The sequence below is a fragment of the Ursus arctos genome, unplaced genomic scaffold (assembly GCF_023065955.2).
Source record: "Ursus arctos isolate Adak ecotype North America unplaced genomic scaffold, UrsArc2.0 scaffold_8, whole genome shotgun sequence".
Lineage (NCBI taxonomy): Eukaryota > Metazoa > Chordata > Mammalia > Carnivora > Ursidae > Ursus > Ursus arctos.
Genome location: NW_026623100.1, coordinates 48,408,897 through 48,433,995, shown reverse-complemented (window position 1 = coordinate 48,433,995; position 25,099 = coordinate 48,408,897). Strand labels below are relative to the sequence as shown.

Below are 25,099 nucleotides of genomic sequence, written 5' to 3'. Positions count from 1 at the left end.
ACTTATAGGAATTAGTAAAGGTTTAATGTTGCTAAATCACAAAGTGAAAGCAGGGTGGGGAGGTGACAGCAATAGGAAGATGATGAGATCAAGGTGCACAGAAGCCCAGGAGTACTCCGATTTGACTTTCTCCAAAAGACAATGGAGAGCCAGGAATGACTTCTGGATAGAACGCTTTGGCAGCAGTAATGAAGAGTAGATTGGACTGGTGCAGTCAGAAGTTAGACATCTGTTGCCATGATTCTAACAAGAGATGATAGGCACCTGAAACTAGGCAATAGCAGTGTTGACATTGGAAAGGAGTGTCTACTCAAGAGAAACTTTTGCACAGCGTACCAGGAGACCTGCCCATCAACAGGCAAATGGGTGGAATATTGTACAGCAGTAAAACAAATAAGTAACACCTATATGCAACGGCTTGAATGATCCTCCAAATGTTGAGTGAAACAAGTTCCAGAATACTGCATAGAGGAAGATATAAATCTTAATTCAAAAATAAACTTTTTCTAGCCACACATGTGTGAGATAGATAGATAGATAGATAGATAGATAGATAGATAGATATGAAAGGAAATGAAGACTACAAACCAGGGTAGTGATTTCTTTGGGAGACGGGCATGAGATGAGGTGAGGTTGTGTATGTGTGTGTATGTACATACGCATATACTGAAGGAGGGAAGACAAAAAGTCATTTATGGACCAATGACGACAACATATCACGACCAAGGCTTCTGCTTACTCTAACTCTGTACATTAAAGACCCTAACAAAGGAAAGACAGATAAAGGAGATGATGTATTTCTCAGATACTTTGGAGGAAGAATCCAGAGGTTTCCAGACTTTTTCTTTCTCAGTAGTTTTTAGATTCACTCACCCCAGGCGAACGGCCCCACGCGCTCTCCCGTACCTCGAACGACGAGAGGCAAACCCCCGGGAGAAAAACACCGGCAACGTGTGGCGCAAGCCCAGGAAAAGAGGAGCGAAGGTGGCGGGACACACAGGGGGCGGGGCAAAAGGGCCTCTTTGGAATCTGGGCGAGCCGCGCAAGCGCAGTAGCGCGCCTTGCCGCCATGGCGCCGGCGCCGTCCAGTCAGCCGCCGGTGGTGGCGGAGACTTCCCCTCAGGAGACCGGGTCTCCGCCTCCTCCTCTCACCCCGCCTGCTCGGCGGCGGAGGCAGCGGTGGCGGCAGCGGCTGTCCTGCCTCTCCGCCACCTCCACCCCGGCCTATTCTCCGGCCGGCGGCGTTGGCGGGGAGGGGGAACAGTAGTTGTAGACGCCCGCCCCTGCCTCAGAGAAGGTGAGTTCCCGCCCCGGCGGCGGGGGCGGCCCCGTCTTCAGCCCCTCAACTCCGCGGCCCAGAGACGGCTGGGCGCGCCCCGAATGTGCGCCATCGCAGACCGGGTCGGGGCGGGAGCCCGTCCGCCCCCTCAACCACCCGCCGCCCCTGGAAAGGGGCGCCACGGCCCCCAGGTGGAGAGTGGAGGGGAGAGGGACGCCTCGGCACGCTCAGGAAGCTGAGGATTGAGGGGGCAGAGAGGTGGTAGGGAGAAGCCGAACTGGGACCGTCAGGGAAAGGGGAGCGGGATTGATGAGGGAAGTCCGAGGTCAGGAGAGAGAGAGTCCGAGACGTGCGAGCGAGGAACTTCTACTGGGTGCAAGTCAACATCCGGGAAAGTAGGTACTTAGGCAGAAGTGGAGGACTTTGCCGAGAGTAGGAAGTAGCCCGGGAGCTGAAAACTGCGGGGGCCCTGAGGGAGGAGAAGAGGGGCAAGGGTTTTGAGACGCCCCTTTGGCGAGCTTTTCTACGCTTTTTGAGGGTAACACCCTGTAAAACAGCTTCCAAGATTTATAGGCCTCTCTTGTCAGTGGTCCGAGTTCAGTCCGGATCTACCGGTGTCAAAGATCGCAAAGCGGACATTAGTGAGAGCAGTGAAAAATAAACTTTATTCAGAAACTACCGACAGTAGGGGAAAGAGCTGAGCTCCATTCGGATTTGCTCAGAGCTGACTGGGAGTTTAAAGGGAAAATGAGGGGCTGGAGGAGAGGTGGGGTTCAAGAGGAGTCAGGGAAGTTAGAGATTAGAAAGGGTTGTTCCTTGTGGATGCTGTTAGGCCAGCTGTGTCTGTTCGCTGGCAAGTAAGGAAGTTAGGATCTGTCCTCCCACGGCCACGGAGACCTAGTAGGCCTATCCTTTCTGATGATTACACTCGAAAGGAATGGCTTCCAGATCTTGGAGAAGGATGCTCCTGAGTTGTAGGAGGTACACATCCGTCTCAGAGACAGGAAGGTTTCACAATCCAAAGCTTTTAGTAAAGCACTCTCAAAAAGAGAGGTGGGGGCCTGTCATCAGGTGTTGACTCTAAAAACAGTACATATATTTTGACAGCCCTGCGCTTTTTCTCGCAGGAGCTCCAAAGGGGACTGAGTCATCTCAGGGATTCAGCCTTAAGCTGCTGGAGGCCGTGTTAAAATTGGGGCAAGTCTTCGTGCAGGAGTTTGGAAGGAGTGTTTCTGCCCAAAGTTTTCACAGTTCTCACCAACACGTTTTCCCCTAACACAAAAAGCTATTTCTTGATCATCTCAGTCTAACAGATGTTTGAATTTTTACAAGTACTATATGCCTGTGAACAGCCTGCTTGTTCCAAACTAGGAGGTAAGGCTGTAAGGCAGTTTGGGAAATGATTTTTAGATGGTGGAGCTTGATCACATTGCAGATCTCAGTAAAACATTGTAACCCTCTTCAGTTTCATAATTTTTAGTATTTGCTGTGTTACCTTTTATTGCTTTTTGTCTCCAGAGTGAAAGATGATGGAAGCCAAGATACTGTAGAATAATTTAGGCTCCTTTTTTTGGGAGAGACATCAATAAATAAAATAACCTCATGAAAATAATTTTGTTTTCACCCTCTTTCATGATATAGTCTATTTTTCTGTGCTATTCCATAATCTTTTACATATTTCACTTTGGAGAAATGGCAAAGTAGTAAAAAAAAAAAAAAAAGATTTACATTTCTTAAAACATTTCTGTAAGCACCTTACATAAATTCCATACACTAAAAATGGAATTAGTCATTGCAACCAAATGATGTTCTATTAAAGGTCTCTTAGTGAAAGCAACCTTTGGAAGACTAGATTTAGTGTCTTCAATCAGCCTAAGGTTATCATTGTTACCAGATAAAAAATAAAATCTGGATTTATTTGTTTTCATACCAGACTTAACTGCCTCTCACCAACAAGTAAGCCTGAGCAGTTTATAGGTGTCGAGACTACAATTCAATTTGGCTCTCATAGCCAGATCACAGGAAGATTTGGAAACAGTTTCTCATGGAAAAACAGTTTTTTGCCAGATGACATTTTTTGTTTGTGTGTGTGCGATGACTTTGAATCTGTGCAGTTACTTAAGACTTTATCCAGTATCAGTTCACACAATGCTAGCAGTAACCTTTCTATGCAACTTCAGGGTGGTATAATGAGAATACTGGAATAGGACTTTTAACAAGTAATAGTTTGCAGTGTTAAGTTTGTCCGCTAGCTGTATGACCTGAATAAGTTCCAAACTTTTCTTTCAAACTCAAAGTCCCAAATTTCTTTTTTGAGTTTTGTCATCTCTGGGGAGGGAGAATTAGATTAACCTGATAGAGTGGTTCTCAACCAGGGGTTATTTTGTACACCCACCCCAGAGGACATTTGGCAATTTCTGGAGACCTTTTTAGTTTCCACCACTGGGCAAGTAGGGGCAGGGTGAGCACGGGTGCTTCTTGGCATCTATTTGATATAGGGCAGAGATGCTGGCAAACATCTGAAAAATGGACAAGGCTACCCCACCTCACCCCAACAAAGGATTTTCCTACCCAAGATGTCAGTAGCATCAAGGTTAGGGACCTCTGCAGCAACTAAACTCTGAGGTCCTTGACAGCATTAAAATTGTGAACTGACTTTACAGTTCTATATTGATATTCTTTCCATGGGTTGGCTGTGTACGAGAACAGCAGTTACTAAAACATGGAACTTCAACCTATAACGGCTATAAGGTAACATTCAAGAGAGTGATGAAATCGCTGAGTTAAGACAGAACATTCACTAGGATTTGAAAAGATATAATTCGTTACCTAAAAAATTACCTCTTGTCCCATTATTTTGGGTAAATATCCTTCATTAACTGTTCAGTTAACTGCTACCTAACAAATAGCCAATATTTGGTATATTATACTATTTAAAACTGATAGGAGTCTATATATTTTTACTTGAGATATTTGTAAAAGCCTTAAATAATTGCTGGTCAAGATAGTACATAAACAAGAAGGGGGGGGGAAATGTTGCTTGTTACTTATCCAGTATTTTTTTCTCTTAAAAGATTTTGTTATCATGCATCCAGTTACTAAAATTCTAGTCACTTTCAAGATCCTGATAGGACCATTAAAACGGATTTGAAGAACATCTTCTAATCCATCTTCAGCTACAGCTGTAACACTCCTAAGAGGAGCTGTTCTGTATTGGACTTGATAATGAACAGATGTAAGGATTAAATATTGGCAAGCAGGGAATATATACAAGGTGTAAGATTACAAATAGGAAATTGAGAAACTCAATCACAAAAAAACCAAAGAAATACCATGTGACCAGACTTATATGAAAAGAAATATACACAGAATTTATGATGACGGTGTCATAAGATTTTCCAGGACACTGTTAATTCAGTGAGGTTTCTCAGATATTTTTCACAGTTAAAAAATTTTTCACCCAGTAATGATATTCCTGAGGGATCAGTAAAAACAAAACCACAACAAACAATTCTTGCTTATTTGCTTCTCTAAGAAAAAAAATTAAAAGGACCTAGTTTTAGAATAAAGGATTTTTTTGACTCCTTGAGTCATTAACCCATTTACATAGCAATTGCCTAAAAATGTTTTCCTTTGTTTTCTTGATATTAAGCAGGGATTTGGGTCAAATGACAAAAAAATCTAGCTAATAGCTAACATGTTAACATTTATTCAGAAAACATTGAGCTCCTGCTATGTACCAGTTACTCTGCTCAGTGTCAAGGTTGTACAAATGAATTAGGCACAGCCCTTTTAAAGAGCTTAGTATTAATGTTTGTTAGTGAAATTAGAAAGAAAAAAAAAGTGGAGAAAATGCAGGGTTTTTAAAAACACAATAAAAGTTTATTTCTCTCTCAAATTACAGTAAAGGTGAGGCTCCAGAGCTGGCATGGCTGCTTTGCCATTCCTGACACACAGCTTCCATCTCTGAGTCTGAAATGGCTGCAGAAGAAATGTGGAATAGTAGTGTAAGGCAGTCAGATTCTCCATGGGGGGTTGGAAGGAGACAGGTTAATTGACAACCTCTAAAATTGGTAAGAAATAGCAGGATGAGCACATTAGAGAAAATGCAGTTGTAAATGTGCATTAGCTAGGACTCCTGGAATAATCAGGAGTAGTTCATTGTTTTGTGTGAATCTGTGCTCTGCTTGAGACATTGCTACATGCACACCAAAGCACATTATGTTGTAAATCTAATTGACAGCTGGATAGAATGGTTGGGGAGGAGGATGTCTGGAGAGGTATTAATGATTATTTGTGAGTTTCAGGTTTGTTGCCTTTATTAGGTGTCAATATGTGAAAATATTGACTAAGCATACTAAAACAAGATTTCCCCTGCTATATTCATCAAATATATGCTAGGACATGAGCATTGGGATTTTTTCCCCTTCTTACAGACCCATTCACATTTACTAACCCTTCAGAAGGAATGGAGTACTTTTGGTGGCATTCTGATGTAGGAATGTTTGGCCTTGGGTCCAAATAAAATTAACTTCACCAGCATGATACTCGAGCTAGCTTACTGATGTTCAAAGGCTTAGTTTAGGTAAAGACATAAATATTATATTAAATGTGTAACTATTAAATGTGAAGTACTCCCAATTAATGATTTTGTAATTGTTTTGTATTTCATCATTGGAAATAGGCCATAGTAGTAAACCTTAGTTATTTTTGTGATTGTTGTATTAGTGTAGAATAGCTAGAGCTTAGCAAACTCCTAGATCAGATACTAATTTCATTTCCTGAAAAGGCAAGGTTAATAAACAACATAGCTAAGAGTATGATGCTAACAGCAAGAGGGCTGCATTTCTTTTTTCTTTTTTTTTTTTAAGATTTTATTTATTTGAGAGGGAGAGAGAGAGAGAATGAGCAGGGGGGAAGGGGCAGAGGGAGAGGGAGAAGCAGACTCCAGGGAGCCCAACGATGATTAGGCGCTCCATCCCTGGGCTCTATCCCAGGATCCCAGTGTCATGACCTGAGCCAAAGGCAGACGCTTAACCAACTGAGCCACCCAGGCGCCCCATAGGGCTCCATTTCTATTTCAGTTAAGATCTCTAAAAAACACTTAAATAGGTAAATAATAAATAAATTAATTAAATAAATAAATAAAAACATGCAAAGATAACAAATAGTTACAAAAGATAGCAAAGATAACAGAATCAGTTACCTAGTCTAAAACTTAATGCGATGCTCTGCTTAGTCTTTCCTGAGATTATAGTAATGTTAAAAGAGTGCGGAACTCAAAGAGTAGGAACAATAGAAGGATATCCATTCTCACCACTTCTATTTAGTATTGTACTGGAGGTCCTAGCCAGTACAGTCAGACAAGAAAAACAAAAGGTGTTCAGATTGGAGAAAAAGAAGTAACACTGTTTCTATTTGCAGATGATATGATCCTATATGTAGGAAAGAGCAAGGAATCTAGGAAAAGGCTACTAGAATACGTTTAGCAAGGGGGTAAAATATAAGGCCCATATACAAAATTGGTATTTCTAAATGTTAGCAACAAGCATTTAGTAAGTTTGGATTTTAAAAAATACTATTTACTACTGCATCAAAAAAAAAAAAAAAACCAAAATACTTTTAGATAGCTTTAATGAAATACAGAGAATGCTACATAACATCTCTGAGAGAAAGGTGCAAATAATGGAAGAATATAAAATATCTCCTAATACTTCGCAGTGAATCAGATTTAAAAGTATAAGACCATGCCACTTATTTGGTGTATTTTTTGAAGGAGAAGAATTGAGCTAAAACTAATCAGATTAACATCCTAATTTTGCCCTTTTTTTTCTTCAGAGATATTTAATAAACATTTTTTTAAGACCTTCATGCTGTATGATGTTTAAATGCCATTCCACAACACAAATGATGTGCTGTGGGGCCTAAAATATCTTATTAGCTTTTTCACTTAAATTCAGTTGATTTATTCACCAAACCTGAGACTTACTGAAAACATTTTATACAATGCGAAAGTTCAAGTTTTGCATTTTCTAAATGGGTGCTTGGAATGTAAGAAATTCTCTGACAGTTCTAGAATTAGAGTGGTTCTTAGTTTTTTATTAAGCTATGAAGCTCTTTTAGGCAGTTTTTAATTACGAGTAACATATTACTCATGTGTTTCATATTTAACACAATAGTTGATATATAATTTTTTTTTTAAGATTTTATTTATTTATTTATTTGACAGAGAGAGACAGCCAGTGAGAGGGAACACAAGCAGGGGGAGTGGGAGAGGAAGAAGCAGGCTCCTAGCAGAGGAGCCTGATGTGGGACTCAATCCCAGAACGCTGGGATCACGCCCTGAGCCGAAGGCAGACGCTTAACCACTGCGCTACCCAGGCGCCCTGATATATAATGTTTTTAACTTTTACTGAAGTAATAAAGACCAAGCCTTCTCCGGCTATTGAATACCTACATAGTTTCATTTCTCCAAAATAAAAGATTCCATATTCTTGCTCTTTTCACTATGATGTCTTTCCTAGAAGTAAATGAACAAGTAAATAACACTGTGGGTGTTCATCTATAACTAGGCTTGTGGTATATGTGAAGTATAAATAGAAACTCAAGTTTTCAGAATTTTGCTAGATTTGGTCCGAAAATATTAGAAGGTACATCTTAAAAAAATACTCCAGATGAGTTTCAGTGAAGATAAACTATTTCTTGTTTGGCACCTAATAGAGCCTATAAATAGTAAAATTAGCTAGTATCCTAGGTGTTTCTGCATGATACTCCATACTCTTTTGGATATTATACATGGTACACATTAACACGATATAAACTGAAATCTTCAAAGAATTGGTTCAAAATCAGAGCAATCACAAAAGACAATGATCAAGTCTAACCTTCAGCTTTCATTTTATTATTTTTAAAATTTTACTTATTTTAGGGATGCCTGGGTGACGTAGTCGGTGAAGCATCTGCCTTTGGCTCAGGTCGTGAACCCAGGGTCCTAGGATCAAGCCCCGGGACAGCCTCCGGGCTCAGCAGGGTGTCTGTTTCCCTCTTGCTGTGCCCTTGCCCCTGCTTGTGCTCTCTCACGCGCTCTCTCTTTCTCTCTCTCTCTCTGTCTCTCTCTCTCTTTCTCAAATAAAGATTTATTTATTAGAGAGAGAGGGGATCCCAAGCAGCTGGGAGGCTGACTTAGAGCTCGATCTCATGACCCCAAGATCATGACCTGAGCTGAAATCAAGAGAAGTCCCTCTGAAACATGAGTTGGCTTGAAATAAAAAGAATTAGGTACTCCTGACAGGCACTCTTGTTCTGTTTACACATAATCTTTCCTTTATTTGGCTTTCTGTAGTTACTAGAATAATTGGTTGGGAGAACATTTCACTACATCGTTAAATAGATGAAATCCTGAATAACAATACAAGTCACTCATTCATTCAGCACTTACCATGTGCCATATACTCTTCTAAGCATTTTACATGTATTCATTTCCTTAAGGCTCACAACAACTCGTTGAGGTGTATATTATATCCCCATTTTAGAGATGAGGAACTTAAGACACCGAGAGGTTGAGAATTTCGCCAAGCTTACACAGCTATTAAGTGCCAGAACTGTCTCCAGAGTCCTTGTGTCTGGCCCCTAGGAGCAACGATATAAGCGACATAATATGACTGACAATAGTTTTGCATAGGCTAATTGGTCTTTGTTAGGTGAATAATTTTTCTGGAAACAAAGCCAACATTTAAAAATCCAGTTTAGCAAGTTAAGGCAAAATTATACCTTTTTCCAAAACAGCACATCTGTTATAGATCTTTAAACTCCTCTGGTACACTTTATTGAGATAAACTTTACTTAAAATATACATGTATTTGAAGTATACAAGGCAATGAGTTTTTGACAGTATATACTCCCATGCAACCATTGTAAACAAAATGCCAAATATTTCTGTCAACACCAAAAGTTTTCTCAGGCCTCTTTACAATCCATTCCTCCCTCTACCCCTGTCCCTAATAACCACTAATCTTTCTATCACTATAGATGAGTTTATATGTCTAGAACTTTTTACAAATACAGAATCATACAGTAGGTACTCTTGTGTCTTGCACTAAGCATGATTTTGAGATTCATCCCTGTTATATGTATATTGCTGTTTTGTTTCTTTTTGTTGCCGAATAATTATATTGTATAGATACCATGTTTTGTTTATCCATTAGCCTATTGGGAGACATTAGGGTTGTTTTAGTTTTGGGCTATTACAAATAAATCTGCTATGTACATTCGTGTACAGGTCTTTGCGTGGATGTATGTTTTCATTTCTCTTAGACTAATACATGCAAGTGAAATGGCTGGGTCACATGGTAGATGTTTAATGTTTAAAGAAATTATCAAACTGTTATGCAAATTTGTCCCATTTTAAATTCTAACTAGTAATGTATGAGAATTCCAGTTGTTCAACATCCTTACCAAATTTTGGTATTTTCAGTCCTATTAATTTCAATGATTTCCAGTGATGGTGTAGGGTTTTAAGTCGTATTTATATATATAAATTATTTTTTGAGGTGTCTGTTCAGATCTTTTGCCCATTTGAATTTGAATTTGTCTTATTGAGTCATAAGAGTTCTTTATATATTCTAGATAAAAGTCCTTTGTCTGATATGTGAGATGGGAATAGTTTTCCTATTTTATGGCTTGCTTTTCATTTTAACTTTAAAGTCATATGTAATTAAATTGTATACCTTAAAACAACTCAGAAATAATTTAGAGAGATACTATATATAATAAACATTTTTAAATATTCATCATCCTTTCTAAAATGTTTCTGATTTATAGTTCTTAAACTCATAATGTTTTGTTTTGTTTTGTTTTTTAGCTTTTATTTATTTATTTGAGAGGGAGCACACGAGGAGTGGGGAGGGGCAGAGGGAGAGGGAGAAGCAGGCTCCCTGCTGATCAGGGAGCCTGACACAGGGCTCCATCCCAGGAACCTGGGATCATGACCTGAGCCAAACGCAGACGCTCAACTGACTGAGCCACCCAGGCATCCCAAACTCATAATATTTTTAAGCAAACCTTTTTAATCTATATACTGGTACTGAAAGTTAAGCTTAATTTGAAGATACCCTGTAGAACCTTTAAATCAAATTTTTAAGGAGTTTTTAATTACAAACAATGCTTTTTGCAGAAATTAAAACAATATAGACATATGCAGAGAGCAAAAAGTTCAATATTGTCTATTACTCCTTTCCAAGCCTGTTTCCCAAGCCCCATTAAGTTTATATCTTTTCTGATTTTTTCTATGGATATTGCAATATACAAGATCAGACTGTCAAATCAGACTAACACAAATCAGTAATATTACCTAGTATCAAGGTTTATTAAGTATTTCAAGGATACAAGCAATCAGGCAACTCTAAAGAAGCAGAGATATCTAGGACATGAAAGATGTCTCCTCAAACCATGTTTTCCTGCATTGGTCATGCATCTCTGATCCAAAATAATAGATGAGGTTTCTAAGTGAGGGTCACCTCACACAGTGGAAGTATTCAAATTATGAATCATCTCCATTTTATACCTCCTAGCTTATGGGACATTCTTCAGAGAGCTATGCCTCATAGACCCTGAGTTTATTTACTATAAATAATCCTTAGCCAGGGACATCTTGCTAAGGGCATATCAAAGATAAGTTCCCTTTCTCCTAGCCAATATCAGTGGTCCCTTTAGTCAGAGGTCCAGAAGTCACCTCCTACCTTCCCTCCCCCACCCCCGCCCCGCCACCCAGGAGACAAAGTAATTTGTCTGAATTTCAGGCCAGCTCCTTTAACTCCTCCTTACAATAAAACATACGTGACTATATTTAGTTTTTTTGTTCTGTATGTTGAGTGTTTTTACACTAAAATTGGATTTTAGATTGATCAATAGGTAGGTAAATAGGTAGATAATAGATTTTTACATCACTTTTCCCCCTTAAGATACCATGGACATTTCTCCACGACAGTACATGTAGTTCCAACTCATTCATTTAAATGGCTGCATAGGAAGTACAATTTTGATGCTCCACGATTGGTATCATATTTATAAACTGGTAAATTTCTATAAAATAAATTTCAACTGTTAGGAACTTTTAGATAGTAGTATAGACCTCAAGCGTAAATGTGGTCATTTTGGTATAGATTGTTTATTCCGGTGAGGAATACTTTGAACAAAAGTTCTGGAAATTAATATGTGAATATGACTATAGTTTTGAGTGGCTTACGTGAGCCTTGTGAGCCTTGCTTATGATGATGTTTGCACCAACTGTGGAGGACTGTTGCCCATTATAGGTAAAGATGGTTTGTGGTTCTTCTGTGTGATTCCCAGATGACATTAGGGGTATGGTTAGAATCAGAGGCTATCTTAAACTGCATGTCTTGAAATTGTTTGCTGTAAAACACAAAAATGCCAAGGCCAGATTTCTTAGTCCAAGCTTTCAATACAGATTATTTTCCATAAAGTCCAGACTCCTGCCGGTCACCCAGTAACTTCTCTTTCTGAATAGTATTTTCTGGACTAAATAAAAATATATTACCATATTAAAGGCTAGAGGCTTACTAAATGTTTTCATACTGAAATTTCATTCTAATTAGGAAAAAGCTAGTATATAGCCTTGCAAGCACTCAGGAAATTAAAATTTTAGATGGTATATGAAATGATATCTATTTAAAGATTGAAAATATTACCTTAAATGTTTAATGATCTTCTGTCTTACCTCCCTTTATTTTATTCATAGATACCAGGTTGAACGAACAAATATAGAACTTTTACAGATGCCCTTTGTAAAAGGAGTGTGGGGAGTAGGGATATAGTTTGAATTGCAAAGTATTTCCTTTATGAGGTAGGTTGAAAATAGAAATCTTCTAGATCATAGGATTATTTCTACAAAGCTGATACTTTTATTTGAAAGCTAACAAAACCCTATTCTTAAACTCTTAGTTCAGACTAAATATATTAAAAATCATGAATGCTCTCTGCAAATTTAGAGGTGGAAATTTAGGGTCACTTTGTTCTAAAACAAAATATTATTTATTTTTCTGGGGTAAAATACACACTCAAAGAGTTAGCCTAAACTTCAGACTTACAGGAAGTAAAATGATAAGAAATTAGAGATAGATTTGTGAATTTTCAGGTGATGGATCTATGTTGATGGTATAGTTCTAAACTTTGAACTATTTAATCTTTATAACCAGATTGCACTTGATTTCAGATGACTGGGAGTAGCGTATTAGACAAAAATCGATTTGGGGATCTCTGCGTCATGTTTTTTAGCTTGCTGGTTGTTACACAGTCTCACCATGTGGGGCAAGTTCATGCTACAAAATGAAGCAATTATCGGATGACTATGATCAGATTTCTTCACCAAGTTCCCAGCCTGAGAAGGGTAAGTTTCCATTCACCTCTTTACTGAGCTCTGCATGATCTGTGGACTGTGGGGGCTGGCTTTTTTCATTTAGCACGCCTTCAGGGTTTATCCATGTTGTACCATGTATCAGCACTTCATTCCTTTTTATAGCTGAATAATAGTCCATTGTATGAATACACTGCACCTTATTTATCCATTCAGCAGTTAATGGACACTGAGTTGTTTCTACTTTTTAGCTGTTATGAATATTGTTGCTGTGAACATTTGTGTACGAGTTTTTGTGTGAACATAGGTTTTCAGTTCTCTCCGGTGTGTACCTAGGAGTGAAATTGCTGGGTCATACAGCAACACTGTGTTCAACATTTTGAGGAATTGCCATTATTTTTCTTTTTTTTTTTTCTTTTAAATTAGGAAATATTTCCAGTGGTTATTCACAAAATTATTAATCAAAACAGCAAAAGTAGGTTTGCAGAGCCACATATCAATAACAAAACAGGAAGTAAATGAAATATTCGAGAGATATCTTGAGAAATTTCAAAGGATTACATACCAGGCTAAAAATCTAGTTACACTATGGCTGCACAACAGGTTATATTCATTCTGGCATTTTTCTCAATAAGTTCTTCCTTATATTTGCCTTTCTTTTTTCCAACTTGTCAAGATTTGGCTTTTCATTCAAGATTTTTTTTCTGATCTTTGTCCAGTTTTAGCCTGGTGATAACCACCTTGCTTGGGTGAATGTCCACATGGACAGTTGTGCCATTAGCCTTCTCACATTGTACCCGCTTGATGTAGATGACCTATTTCTTTCTGCATACCTGGACTACCTTGCTGATTTGTTGACCTTTTTAGTGTCCTCAGACCACCTGGACCTCACCATCCCTGCAGATGGGCATGGAGCAGATGTTGTACTTTTCCCAAAGCTCCTTGGAGGGTGGGGAAGATACGACCTTCCTGCACACGTGCACGGGGGCGCTGAAGTGGCATTTGGGGATTTTGCTGCCATCTGAGGTCACAAAGGGGTTGAACTTCATGGTGACCATCTACCTGGCTCCGGGTAGGCTCAGACCTGTGTGCACTGGGCTGGAAGTCCAGACTGTTTTTCAAAATAGCTGCATGTTTTACATCCCCACAAGCAATGAATGAAGTTACCAATTTTTTCACATCCTTGCCAGCACTTAATATCATCTGGCTTTTTTTATTATAGCCATCTTTGTGGATATGAAGTATCAAACATTTTTAAACATAAAAGTGGAGAGAAGAGTATAGTGAACCTTCATATGCTCATCATCCAGTTTCAACAATTATCAACATCTTTTTAATCTCGTTAGTGACTTCGTAAAAACGGCCTTACGGAAGTATAGTTAACATAGAGTAAACTGTACATATTTAAAGTACACAATTTGTTGGGTTTTGACAGATATGTATACCATCAAATGGTCAGTATAGTAAACATATATCCAGACCCCAAAAGTACCTTTTATAATCATCCCACCCACCCTTCCTGCCTCATCCCCAAGCAAACACTGTTCCTGTAGATTAGTTTGCATTTTCTGGAGTTTATTTAATGGAATCATATATTATGTACTCTTTTGTCAGGTTTCTTTCACTCAGCATAATCATGTTGAGATTCATCCATATCGTTGACTGTATCAATGGTTCATTCCTTTTTATCACTGATAGTATTTCAGTGTACGGACAGACCACTATTTGATTGTTCCATTTACCTGTTGATCATCATTTCGGTCTTTTCCTTTCTGGGGCTATTACAAATAAAATTGCCGTGAGCATTCATGGATCAGTCTTTGTATGGACATATATTGCCTTTTCTTTTGGGAGAAATATCTGGGACTGGAATAACGAGATCATATGGTAGGCGTAGGTTTAACTTCCTCAGAAACTACCAAACTGTGTGCTAGTGGTTGTACCATTTTACATCGCTAACCAGCAGTGTATGAGAATTCTAGTTGTTCTGTATCCTCACCAACAACACTGGCACAGTCATTCTAGTGAGTGCTCTTACTGGTGTCTCATTGTGGTTTTAATGGACATTGACTTGATGACTAATGGTATCTTTTCATGTGTTCATTGGCCATTGTATATATTCTTTTCTGAAGTATCTGTTCAAATCTTTTGCCTATATTTAACCAAATATTTGTTATGTTATTTGATTCTCGTTAGAATTTTTATACTATTTAAGTTGACGAGGAGCTAAATTTTCCGACTCGCCAAATGAGGCTTCATTTAGACATTATTTTTAATCTCAAATTTCCAGAAATGATAGCTGATCATTAGTGACTGTAGAGTGCTATGGTCAGGCTTATTTCTTTCTGTTAAAGGGAAGAAATGTTCTGTTCTACGTGGGTTATGCAGCCTCCTAATTTTTGGAGACAGAGTATGTCACCAAAAATATCTAGGGCATTATCATCTTGTAGTAAGTGTGTTTTCTGCTATATTTGCACTTATGCAGGATTTGAGGGAGGGGAAAGAAATAAATGAGGAATAGTTCTGCCCCCACCAAAAGAATCAAACAAGCCAACAAAAAACTAGTACATCTAGTTTATATTTCTTCTGAAACTTTTCTCTGCATCAGTCTGACCCCCTCTCGGCTTTCACCTCCATTTCCTCCCTTCACCCTCCCACCAGTACTTTAACAGAGCACAAACCAGAAGACATTCTAGAATGCTTTTTTCACCAATCAGAAGTAACAGAATGAAATCCAAGCCCTATGCAGAAGGTATGGAACTCTGTTCCCTCATCTTCTCTCATGCCCTATACTAAAGAGTAGTTTCATCTCATAGGTGAATTTCTAATTTCCAGCATTCCCAAACCATTTTGTAAATACCCTTTTATTAAGTCTTACAGTACTCTAGGCAGGTAAGTATATTTGTTTATTTTATTTTGTTTGAGTAAACTGAAGAGTGTAAAGATTAAATTAATTCTCTATGGTTCTATTACTTCTCTTAGAAAACAATATACAAGAAACCGATTAAATCAGAACTTTAGAAACTATATGAGCATTTGATCAGGCCACTTCTCAGGGATGTGAGTCCTTATCCACACATCCCTGTATGTCTTACATTTTTAGTCATACAACAGAACCCTATATTCCATCTCCTTTCTGCACTCTTCATCCCACTTCTGAGAAAGATAAAGCTGCTTGTGAGTAGGCCTGGGAGATACTTGGCTATCCTAATGTACCTTTTTGACATATAATGTCATGGTATTTAACTTTTATGCTGAATTAGGTTTTAATCTGTTTGGGCTTTGTTTTTTGAAGCTCTCTTCAAGAGCAAAGGAAATATTCAGAATAAAATAATCTAGTAAGAAGAATTTTCTCCCATCTTCTCTATAGAGAATCCCTTGTTGTCAACCTAATGAAGCATTCAAAGAAGACATATGACTCTTTTCAAGATGAACTTGAAGATTATATCAAAGTGCAGAAAGCCAGAGGCTTAGAGCCAAAGACTTGTTTCAGAAAGATGAGAGACAACTGTTTGGAAACCTGTGGATACAGAGAAGAGGTTTATTACCAACCAAGGTATAGAATGTTTGATCAAAGACTCTCATTTGAAACCAGGCAGACCTACCCAAGATCATGCCCTAGTTCACAAAAAGTGGAAAACCGGTTACCTCATTGGCTACCAGCTCATGACAGCAGGCTAAGACTAGACTCCCTGAGCTACTGTCAGTTCACCAGGGACTGTTTCTCAGAAAAACCAGGACCCCTGAACCTTAGTCAGCAAGAGTATAACTGTGGCTCATACAGTCTAGAAGCTGGAGTTCACAAGCGCCTCTCCTCAGAAAACGGTGCCAGTGGCCATCAAGCCAGTCATCAACAGCTACATCAGAAGGGGAAGAGACACCCGGGGGAAGGCAGAGAAAAACCAGAGGAGGAACAGCCCAAGCATAAGAGAAAAAAAAGTTGTGAAGAAACAGATTTAGGTAAACACAACTTCCAAAGAAATAAAACACAGATGGAAACAGTCAGGGTCAGTACAGAAAAGCTTAAGAATCGAAAGGAAAAGAAAAGCCGAGATGGAGCCTCTAAAAAAGAGGAACGTAAGCGTAGAAAAGAGAAAAAGGAACAAGGTAAAGAGAGAACAGAGGAGGAAATGCTTTGGGACCAGTCTATCCTTGGATTTTGAAGCTTGTGAGTTGGTTCTCCTGAGGTTAAATTGAAAAAATAGTTGAGGGGCTTGGTTTTCTGAGGTTCATGTTCAGATCGATTTTTTGGATGAAAACAGGTAATTAAACTTCTAACAACAGGCCAAGTGAACAGAAAGTATTTAATATGCTTACTCTCCAACATGGAAATTGCATTTCCTCGTTTTCTAAAAGCATCCTTAACATTTTTCTTATATAATGTAATTTCCCTTAATGAGAGTGGCTCTGCTTTTACTCATCAAATTGCTATGATAGAAGTATTTTTCCCTTGGGGGGTCATTTGTTTTAAATTGGAGTATTAATAGGCTTTGCAGAATCTTTTTCTTGATTGGGTTTGTTTTAGTGTTGGGTGGGGTATTTGTATATTCATTAGTTTATGACACAGTTTAGACTGATTTTTTTTCCTTTTTAGATCTAACTTGCAGCATATTTTCTATATTGGAAAGTGGGAAATGAAATACATTATAATAATAATAAGCTAAGGTTACATAAAGTTTTAAAAGTTTCAAAGAGTCTTGATACAAAATCAGTTTATATTCTGGAAATATTTATAATAAAGTGTTCTAATTTCTGCATTTTGTTGTTCTGTGTCAATGATCTGTTCCCATTCAACAATGATTTTGTTTTGGAAGAGAAATAACTGAGCAGTTTGTACTTAAGAGGCAAGATCTTTTGGGGAGGTCACACTTTACAGTTGTAAAAATACTTTATTATACCTTGCTTTTCATTTTTAAACCCACTTTTGAGGATAGAAATCTATTAATCACCACAATTTTTCCAAATAGCTGAAATTGAAGAGAGAGGAATTTATAAGAAATAAAACGCTAGTAGATTATTCTTTCCTAACCAATGTTTTCATTCTGATAATCCCCCTTTTTTATGATAAGCATATGAAGTATTTGAACATCCATATCTTGTAGAAAGAACTATGGCCTGGGAATCTGAATCCCAGAATTCTAGTCTAAGCTATGCCATCAAGTTGTTACGTGACCTGGGGGGAGTCACTTAACTTCGTTTTCCTCATTATCAAATATGACCAGAATCGGCCTCTAAAATGCCTTGGATAACAAGATTCTGTGATATGGAAATTCTCTGCATCCACAATGCTGTACTTACGTATCTATTTTAATATAAATGTCAGAATTATTTTGCTAAAAGTGTTTTTAGCTTATACACTAAAAGATAATATAAATATAATAAAATATATAAATATGTCTATCCCCCAACCCCTACCCACCCATCCTCTTGTATGTAACCAGTCTCCCTACCCTTGCTGAGCAGCTGCCTTACTCAGCCCTGACCCTTCCCTGGGTCACACCACCTTGCCTAGCCTCCTACCACCCTGGGCCCCAAATAGCAAAGAAGGAAAGATGGGGAGGAGGGAGGGAGAGAGGGTAGATGACCCATTTTATTTTATTTTAAACTAACGACCACAAAACTCCAATCCATTGAGTTTCCATAGTAAGTTTCCCGCTCAGATACCACTTCTATATTCTCTCTCCTCAAACCTTTCCCTTCCTCGCGCCTCCCATATAGGCCTCTATTCTCAGCTCGTGACTTCACCTCACACTCCAGTGAGGAAATAGAAGCCTTCAGAAGGGGCCTTAATTCATTGCCGTACCACCAGATTCATAAACTTCCCTCAACTCTGTTCTCTGTCTTCCCTCCTGTTACAATGAAGGCGAAGACGAGTCTCCCCTCATGCACTGTATCCTACCCTTTCACCTTCTCAAGGTCTTCATCTTTCCTGCACCATGAATCTCTCCTACTGGATTATTCCCGTAGTATGCAAACATGCTTCTGTTTACCCTCTACACAAAACCAAAATAACTCCCTCGACCCCCATACCCTCTTTCAGCTACCTCCTTTCTCTTTGACGTCAAAACTTGTCTACACCAACCGTCTACACTTTCTCACCTCTCATTCTCTCCTTTACCATCTAATTTTCTGTCCCTACTGCTTCTTGAAGCTGTTCTTGTCAGTTAAGATCTCCAATGGCCTCCATATTGTCAAATCCAATGGATAGTTTTTATTCATATTGAGTACAGCCTCTCAGCAGCTCCCATCTGGTTGGTCAGTCCCTCTCCCTTGAAATGCTACATCATAGCATTCATACATCAGCCTTCATCACACCACATTCTCCTGATTTTCCTTACCTCCATAACTCCTCCTCCTCATGGGCTCCTTTCCTGGTTCCTCCTCCTCCCTCCCACCTCCCTCTAAATGCATCATCATGTATGGTGCATCAGGGACCAGTCCTAGACCACCACTCTGTAATCTCACACCCTAAGTGATCTTATCCAGGCCCATGGCTTTAAATTTACCTGTATGTTGTACATTACATGTTCCCCACCCTCCAAATGCATATGTTGGAATCTAATCCCCAATGTTATGGTATATGGATGTGGTGTCTTTAGAAGGTAATTAGGTCATGAGGATAGAGCCTTCATGAATGGGATTAATGCCTTTGTAAGAAGAGGCCAGACAGCTAGCTCAGCCACCTAGCCTATGGTAATTTGTTACAGCAGCTCAAAGTGTCTAAGACAGTTGATGACCTCTAAATTTCTATTTCTAGACTAGATCTTCTCCCCAAGTTCTAGACTCATATGCAACTGCACTAGTTGATATTTCCACTTAGAAACTCAAAAGAGTACTTCTTCCCTTATCACCAGTCATTCCTACCCACCTCCTCCACGCCCAGTTTCCCCATCTCTGTGAATAACAACACCAACTCAGTTGTTCAACCCTTCCTCTCCTACATCAGACGCATCAGTAATTCCTCCTGGTTAAATCATCAAATTCTCTCTCCTATTGTCCAGTTCTCTGCATCTTCATTGACACCATCCTGTCCCAAACCATCACTTATCCTTGTACCAAACAGGACAAACACGTCTAAAAAGAACTGCAAAACTGGAAGAACTCATCACAGGTTCTGAGTTGGTGAGTGCAAAACTGCAACAGAGGCACCCAACGATCAACTGCTGTCATGGTCATCTACGTCCTGAGGATTTCAGAGATACCCAGCAACTATTTCCTTCAGAAGGACAAAACTTTGCCTCAAAACAAAACAAAAAACCTGCTAGGTTGAAAAACCACATCAAGCAGGAAGTAACACTAGAAATAAGGAGAAGAAAAGGTTGAAGTAGGGAGCAGGGAAAGGTCCCAGAGGAAGCAAAACCTAGAAACGATTGTAACAGCAAAATATAACATCAAAGGTTCTTACCTTGGTGGGCAAGGCCTGTAGGCCAGTAGGAAATAGAGCAGACTTTTCTGAAGCAGGCTTAGCCCTGAGAGGCAGAGAAGTAACCATGTTTGGCACCCTTCAGAGTAACAAAGAGGAAGCCCTAAGCTGTGAAGCTGGGAAAGGTACCCTATGCCATTCCCTTGTCCTCAGAAATGCCCTTCCAGTAGTCAAGGTTAACACATTTCATTTAAATTTTGGAAAACAGGAGGAGAATGTGATCTCACCACACAAAGTATTACAAGAGAAAAATGAACTGTAAACTATTTTGACAAGAAGACACCAGAAAAATGCAGACACAAAACAGATGAAAACTCTGACCTAACACTTCAGAAAGGGCTGAAGTAAGACAGTAATGAAAGCTTTGAGAAAAGCACATCAACCAGAAAAATAGCTCTGGAATAAAATGGCCAGACAACTATGCAACTGAAAAAGAAAAATAGGGGCACCTGGGTGGCACAGCGGTTAGCGTCTGCCTTCGGCGCAGGGCGTGATCCTGGCGTTCTGGGATCGAGCCCCACATCAGACTCCTCCGCTGGGAGCCTGCTTCTTCCTCTCCCACTCCCCCTGCTTGTGTTCCCTCTCTCGCTGGCTGTCTCTATCTCTGTCAAATAAATAAATAAAATCTTAAAAAAAAAAAAGAAAAAGAAAATAATTATTAATTGCAGGGAAAATAAAATGTGATGCAGTAAAAAAAAAAAGTAATTCTATTTTTCAGTCAGAAATATTCATGGAGCATCGACTTTCAGCTAGACATGGTTACAAAACAATGACCCTGACAGACACAGGAAAAAATTAGCAAAAGAAAAAAAAAGCATTTTGGACATAAAAGGAATACAAGAGAGGATAGACAACATAGAAAAAAAAGTAAAGGGTAAAAAGGATAATGAAGATAATGCAAAAATGTAAGGCAAATAATACAAAAGACTTGCAAGAAAGTGATAAAGATAAAAAGTAAGCCGAGGAAACTCAAATATACTTGGAGAATCTAAAGAAAACAAGCAATGAAGCAGAACAAACACTTCAAACCGTGTTCAGTGAGGTGTAATTCGTGTTTATTAATGGCCCTGTGTAGATACATTTGCAGAACAGTTGCAGGTGTGCATGCAAAATGTTGTTGACTCGTTTAGGCAATGCATGGAGGGCTCTGGATTCTCAGACCCTGGGCAATAAGTCCCAAGAGAGTTTTGAACTTTCAGATCTAACAAACTTGGTTTTGAACTCCAGTCGGACACTTACCAGCTATGTATGGTACATTCTTTGTGGGGGCAAATGGCAGCAAAAATTCTCCCTCCCCGTACCACGCGCGTGGTAGTCCTTCCCGCACTGCTGGGCTTGGCCATGGGACTTGGTTTGGCCAATGGGAGACGAGCAATTATGATGCAAGCTAGATTTGGAAAGTGCCCTGCTTGCCCTCATGCTACTTTTGGAACTCGGCCACCTTGCCCAAGCCCTGCTGAATCATGAGAGACTTGTGGCCACATCTCCATCACCCAGCTGACCTTGAACTAACTCCTCCTCTTCCCCACATACCAGGCACCTTGGCCTTCCAACCCCCACTGAGCCAGGCCAGCCAGCTCACAAAATTGTGAGAAATAAATGCTTGCTGTTTTAAATCCTAAGCTGTTGGGTGGTCTGTGATGCAGCAGACGCTAATTTATACACTACATGATTTAGGTGAGCTTCTTAATCTGGAGATAAGACAAGTACCCTTACAGGGCTATTCTGAGGATTAAATAAGAGGATATATGCAAAGGGTTTGGCACAACATAAATACTCAACATAATGAAAACAACCTCCACAGGCTGGAATGGGGGCAGCCCGCAGGCTGGGGCACACTGCTTTAGTACTTTGTAAGCAGTCCTCATACCTAGAATGCCAGAGGAAAACATGCGAAAGAACAAGAAGGATGGCTGGGGTGCCTGGGTGGCTCAGTCGTTAAGTGTCTGCCTTTGGCTCAGGTCATGATCCCAGCGTTCTGGGATCGAGACCCACATCAGGCTCCTCCACTAGGAGCCTGCTTCTTTCTCTCCCACTCCCCCTGCTTGTGTTCCCTCTCTCGCTGCCTCTCTCTCTGTCAAATACATAAATAAAATCTTAAAAAAAAAGAAGAAGAAGAAGAAGAAGAAGGATGGGGCAGCAGAGGCCACGATATGAGGGTACATGCCCCAGGTCACGGCGCTAATCGTGGAGAAGGGCTGCACTCTAGGCTTTTCCCTGCCACCCACCCCCATGCTATCAGCCCTGGAAGCGATGGATACAAGGTCACTCAGCATCTCAGCTGGCTCCTCCAGGAGCATAAAGTATGGACCTCCCTGGACAGGAAACAAACCAAAGAACACAACAACCCTCATAGGTAGTATAGATATCTAAATGTGTCTTGGATTTCCTAGAGACCCGAGCCCCTAATAAGAGTGGATTTTGACGCTATTACATCTTATCCCCAGAGCTACCATAGAGGGAACTGCCATCACTACATGGAAGAAAGCTCAGACTCTGAGAATCACTCAAAGTAATTTGTCCGGGGTTACACTGGAACCCAGCCCTGTCTCCTTCCAGGCTTGAGGTTTGAACTCTAGCCCTGTAGGGAGCTGGGATAGAATCTGTGAGGAGGTGTGGTGGGTAGGGGTACCTGGCAGATGGGTACTGGCTGGACTTCACAGGATCTAGGGGCTTCCTGGAGGGGCCAAGAGTGAGGAAACAGGTTTACCATCCATAGACCTTGAAGGGAAACAGGGAGTCACCTGAGCGTGTATGAGAGAATACGCAGAGAAGGTGAGGGCACAGAAGGCCCTGGAGGGCTTTCGAAAGTGAGGTCAAAGTCTTGGTCTGATAGGAAAGGGGTGATGGGCTGTTTCTAGGCAGAAAAAGAGAGCACTGGACCAGGTGGTCTCAAAGGTCCGCCTCCAAATGGGGAGAATGGAGCCAAGCACCATGAAATTTCACCCTTTATCATTAGCTGTCTATCAAAAGATGCCACAGAGAGAATGAAAACACAAGGTAAAGAGTGGGAGATCTCACAACCAGCAAAGGGCTCATTGGCAGAATACAGGGAAAATGCAAACAAGGCAGCAGGAAAATGTCCAAGAGACCTCCACCAGAACTTCACAAGAGAGAAAAACCCGAAAAAGCCAGTAGATATGAGGAAAGGTACTTGGTATCCTTGGAAACTAGGAAATGCCTGTTTCTTGGTTTGGTTTGGTTTGGTTTTGGTTACTCTGAATTTTACTTCAACTATTACAATCAGAAACAGAATTTAAGGTCTGATAATTCCAAGCATTAGAAATCATGGGAAGCAATCAAACACTTCTGGGGGAGGATTTCAGTTGGTAGAACCTCTTTCAAAAACTATTTGGTGTTACCGTGTTTGACAAAGCTGAATATTTGATGCTGTGCTGCACAGAAATTCTGCTCTTAGGCAAACAGCTTCTAGAGATGCAGACTTACGGTATCAGAAGATATGTATCTGAACATTCATGACAGTGGTGTTTAAAATGGCCCTAGACTAGAAACATTCATAAGCCCATGAATGGATAGATGATCTGTGATTATGTATTTTTTTAACAGAATGGAATACTGTACAACCATGAAAAGGAACACATTGTGGAGACGTTCAGAAGTGTGTTGAACAAAAGAAGTGCACGCTGTGTGATTCCACCTATGTAAAGTTCAAACAGGAAAAACTAGGGGCGCCTGGGTGGCTCAGTTGGCTAAGCATCTGCCTTCGGCTCAGGTCATGATCCTGGGGTCCTGAGATTGAGTCCTGCCTCAGGCTCCCTGCTCCATGGAGAACCTGACTCTCCCTCTCCCCTCCCCGCCCCCCCCCAGTCCCCGCTCATGCTCTCTCTCTCTCTCTCTCAAATATATAAATAAATAAAATCTTATAAAAAATAAATAATTGAACAAACTAAACTAAATTATTTCGAGATGTCTTAAGGGATAAGCTCTACAGAAGGACGAGATTCCCACAGAAGTCAAGCTAGTGCCCCGCAGTTAACATGTGAAGGCAAAGGAGCCAGACTTCTGGGGTGTGGGCAATGTTCTATTTACTGACTTGAATGTGGTTTGATGGACATTTCCTTTGTGATAAATCATTGTGCTTTATATCTCTGCATGTGTGCCATACTTTAAGAGTGGTGGATTTTATTTAAAATTTTTTTCACAATAAACTTTAAACAAGCTATAAAAATGTTGATTAGGCTGAGAGATCGCATTCCAAGGTGATGAGGTTGGATGGCTTGGGTGTTCCTGAATCACCTTAAAAACTTGACAGGATTTGTTTCTCCCGATAGCCTGGATCTGTAGGATGGTGGGGTCTAAAACCCAAAAGCCTGAGACAAAGGAAGGGGCGTGGCTTGCTGCTTCCTGACTTCCAGGGGCCTGGCTGAGAAGTCTGAGCCAGGAGGAAGCTGGGATTCTTCCCCTGGAGCTCGGAGTGAAGCCCAGCTTCGGCTAGGGCTCCTTACTTCCTCTTGAGGTTCTAGCCTGGTGACCTCTGCTCTCTGTGGGCCCACAGGACTTCTTACATGACCTCAAAGACTTGTAAGCTGGAGGAGGGGAGGGTTCCATCTGTCTGTGGAAATTGCTCTCAGTAACTAGTAGATTCCAGATAAGAGGTGAACCAAACGTGTTTGTCTGTAGCTCTGTTTGGTGGCATTTGGAGTGCTAGTTGGGAGGGAAGGTGGCTGAGGTGTGAACCCGAGGAGGTGGGGGGGGGCAGGTAGGACTTCCTGGATCTGGGCTTCCCAGTGGGCCCGCACATTGAAGATGAAGTGTCAGGAGAGGTCAGGGCCTCTCTTCACTCACGTATTCATGGTCATCGGTCCTACTAAGCATCGGCTTTATGTCAAACACACTTTGATATGGTAAGGAACTTCTTTTCCAGGGTCAGAGATAGACCGGATTTCCAAGTTAAATTGTATTCAGATGCCTGCTACTCCGAGTGTGGCCTGGGTACGATCAGCATCAGCATCACTGGGGGTTTGGTAGAAATGCAGAATCTCAGGCCCCATCCCAGACCAACGAT

General features: G+C 40.3%; 1 protein-coding gene and 1 pseudogene across 2 annotated transcripts; one reads left to right on the top strand and one right to left on the bottom strand.

The window, feature by feature from the left end:
* The first annotated feature begins 1,068 nt into the window (after positions 1 to 1,068).
* On the top strand, positions 1,069 to 17,407 carry KRCC1 (lysine rich coiled-coil 1). Of its 2 annotated transcripts, XM_044391721.3 has the most exons (4): positions 1,071 to 1,297; positions 12,036 to 12,140; positions 12,572 to 12,683; positions 16,021 to 17,407. In XM_044391721.3, exon 4 carries the CDS (start codon positions 16,043 to 16,045, stop codon positions 16,811 to 16,813), a length of 771 nt encoding a protein of 256 aa, XP_044247656.1. In that variant the 5' UTR covers positions 1,071 to 1,297; positions 12,036 to 12,140; positions 12,572 to 12,683; positions 16,021 to 16,042; the 3' UTR covers positions 16,814 to 17,407. The 2 variants fall into 2 exon arrangements, with proteins under 2 accessions (XP_026336931.1, XP_044247656.1); XM_026481146.4 differs by lacking the exon at positions 12,036 to 12,140 and having other exon boundaries at positions 1,069 to 1,297.
* On the bottom strand, positions 13,232 to 13,699 carry LOC113242859 (60S ribosomal protein L26-like 1; annotated as a pseudogene).
* Positions 17,408 to 25,099: the final 7,692 nt, after the last annotated feature.

What these genes read in the sequence shown, in the direction of transcription:
- KRCC1 (XM_026481146.4), top strand. Translation starts at nt 16,043, where the DNA reads ATGAAGCATTCAAAGAAGACATATGACTCTTTTCAAGATGAACTTGAA.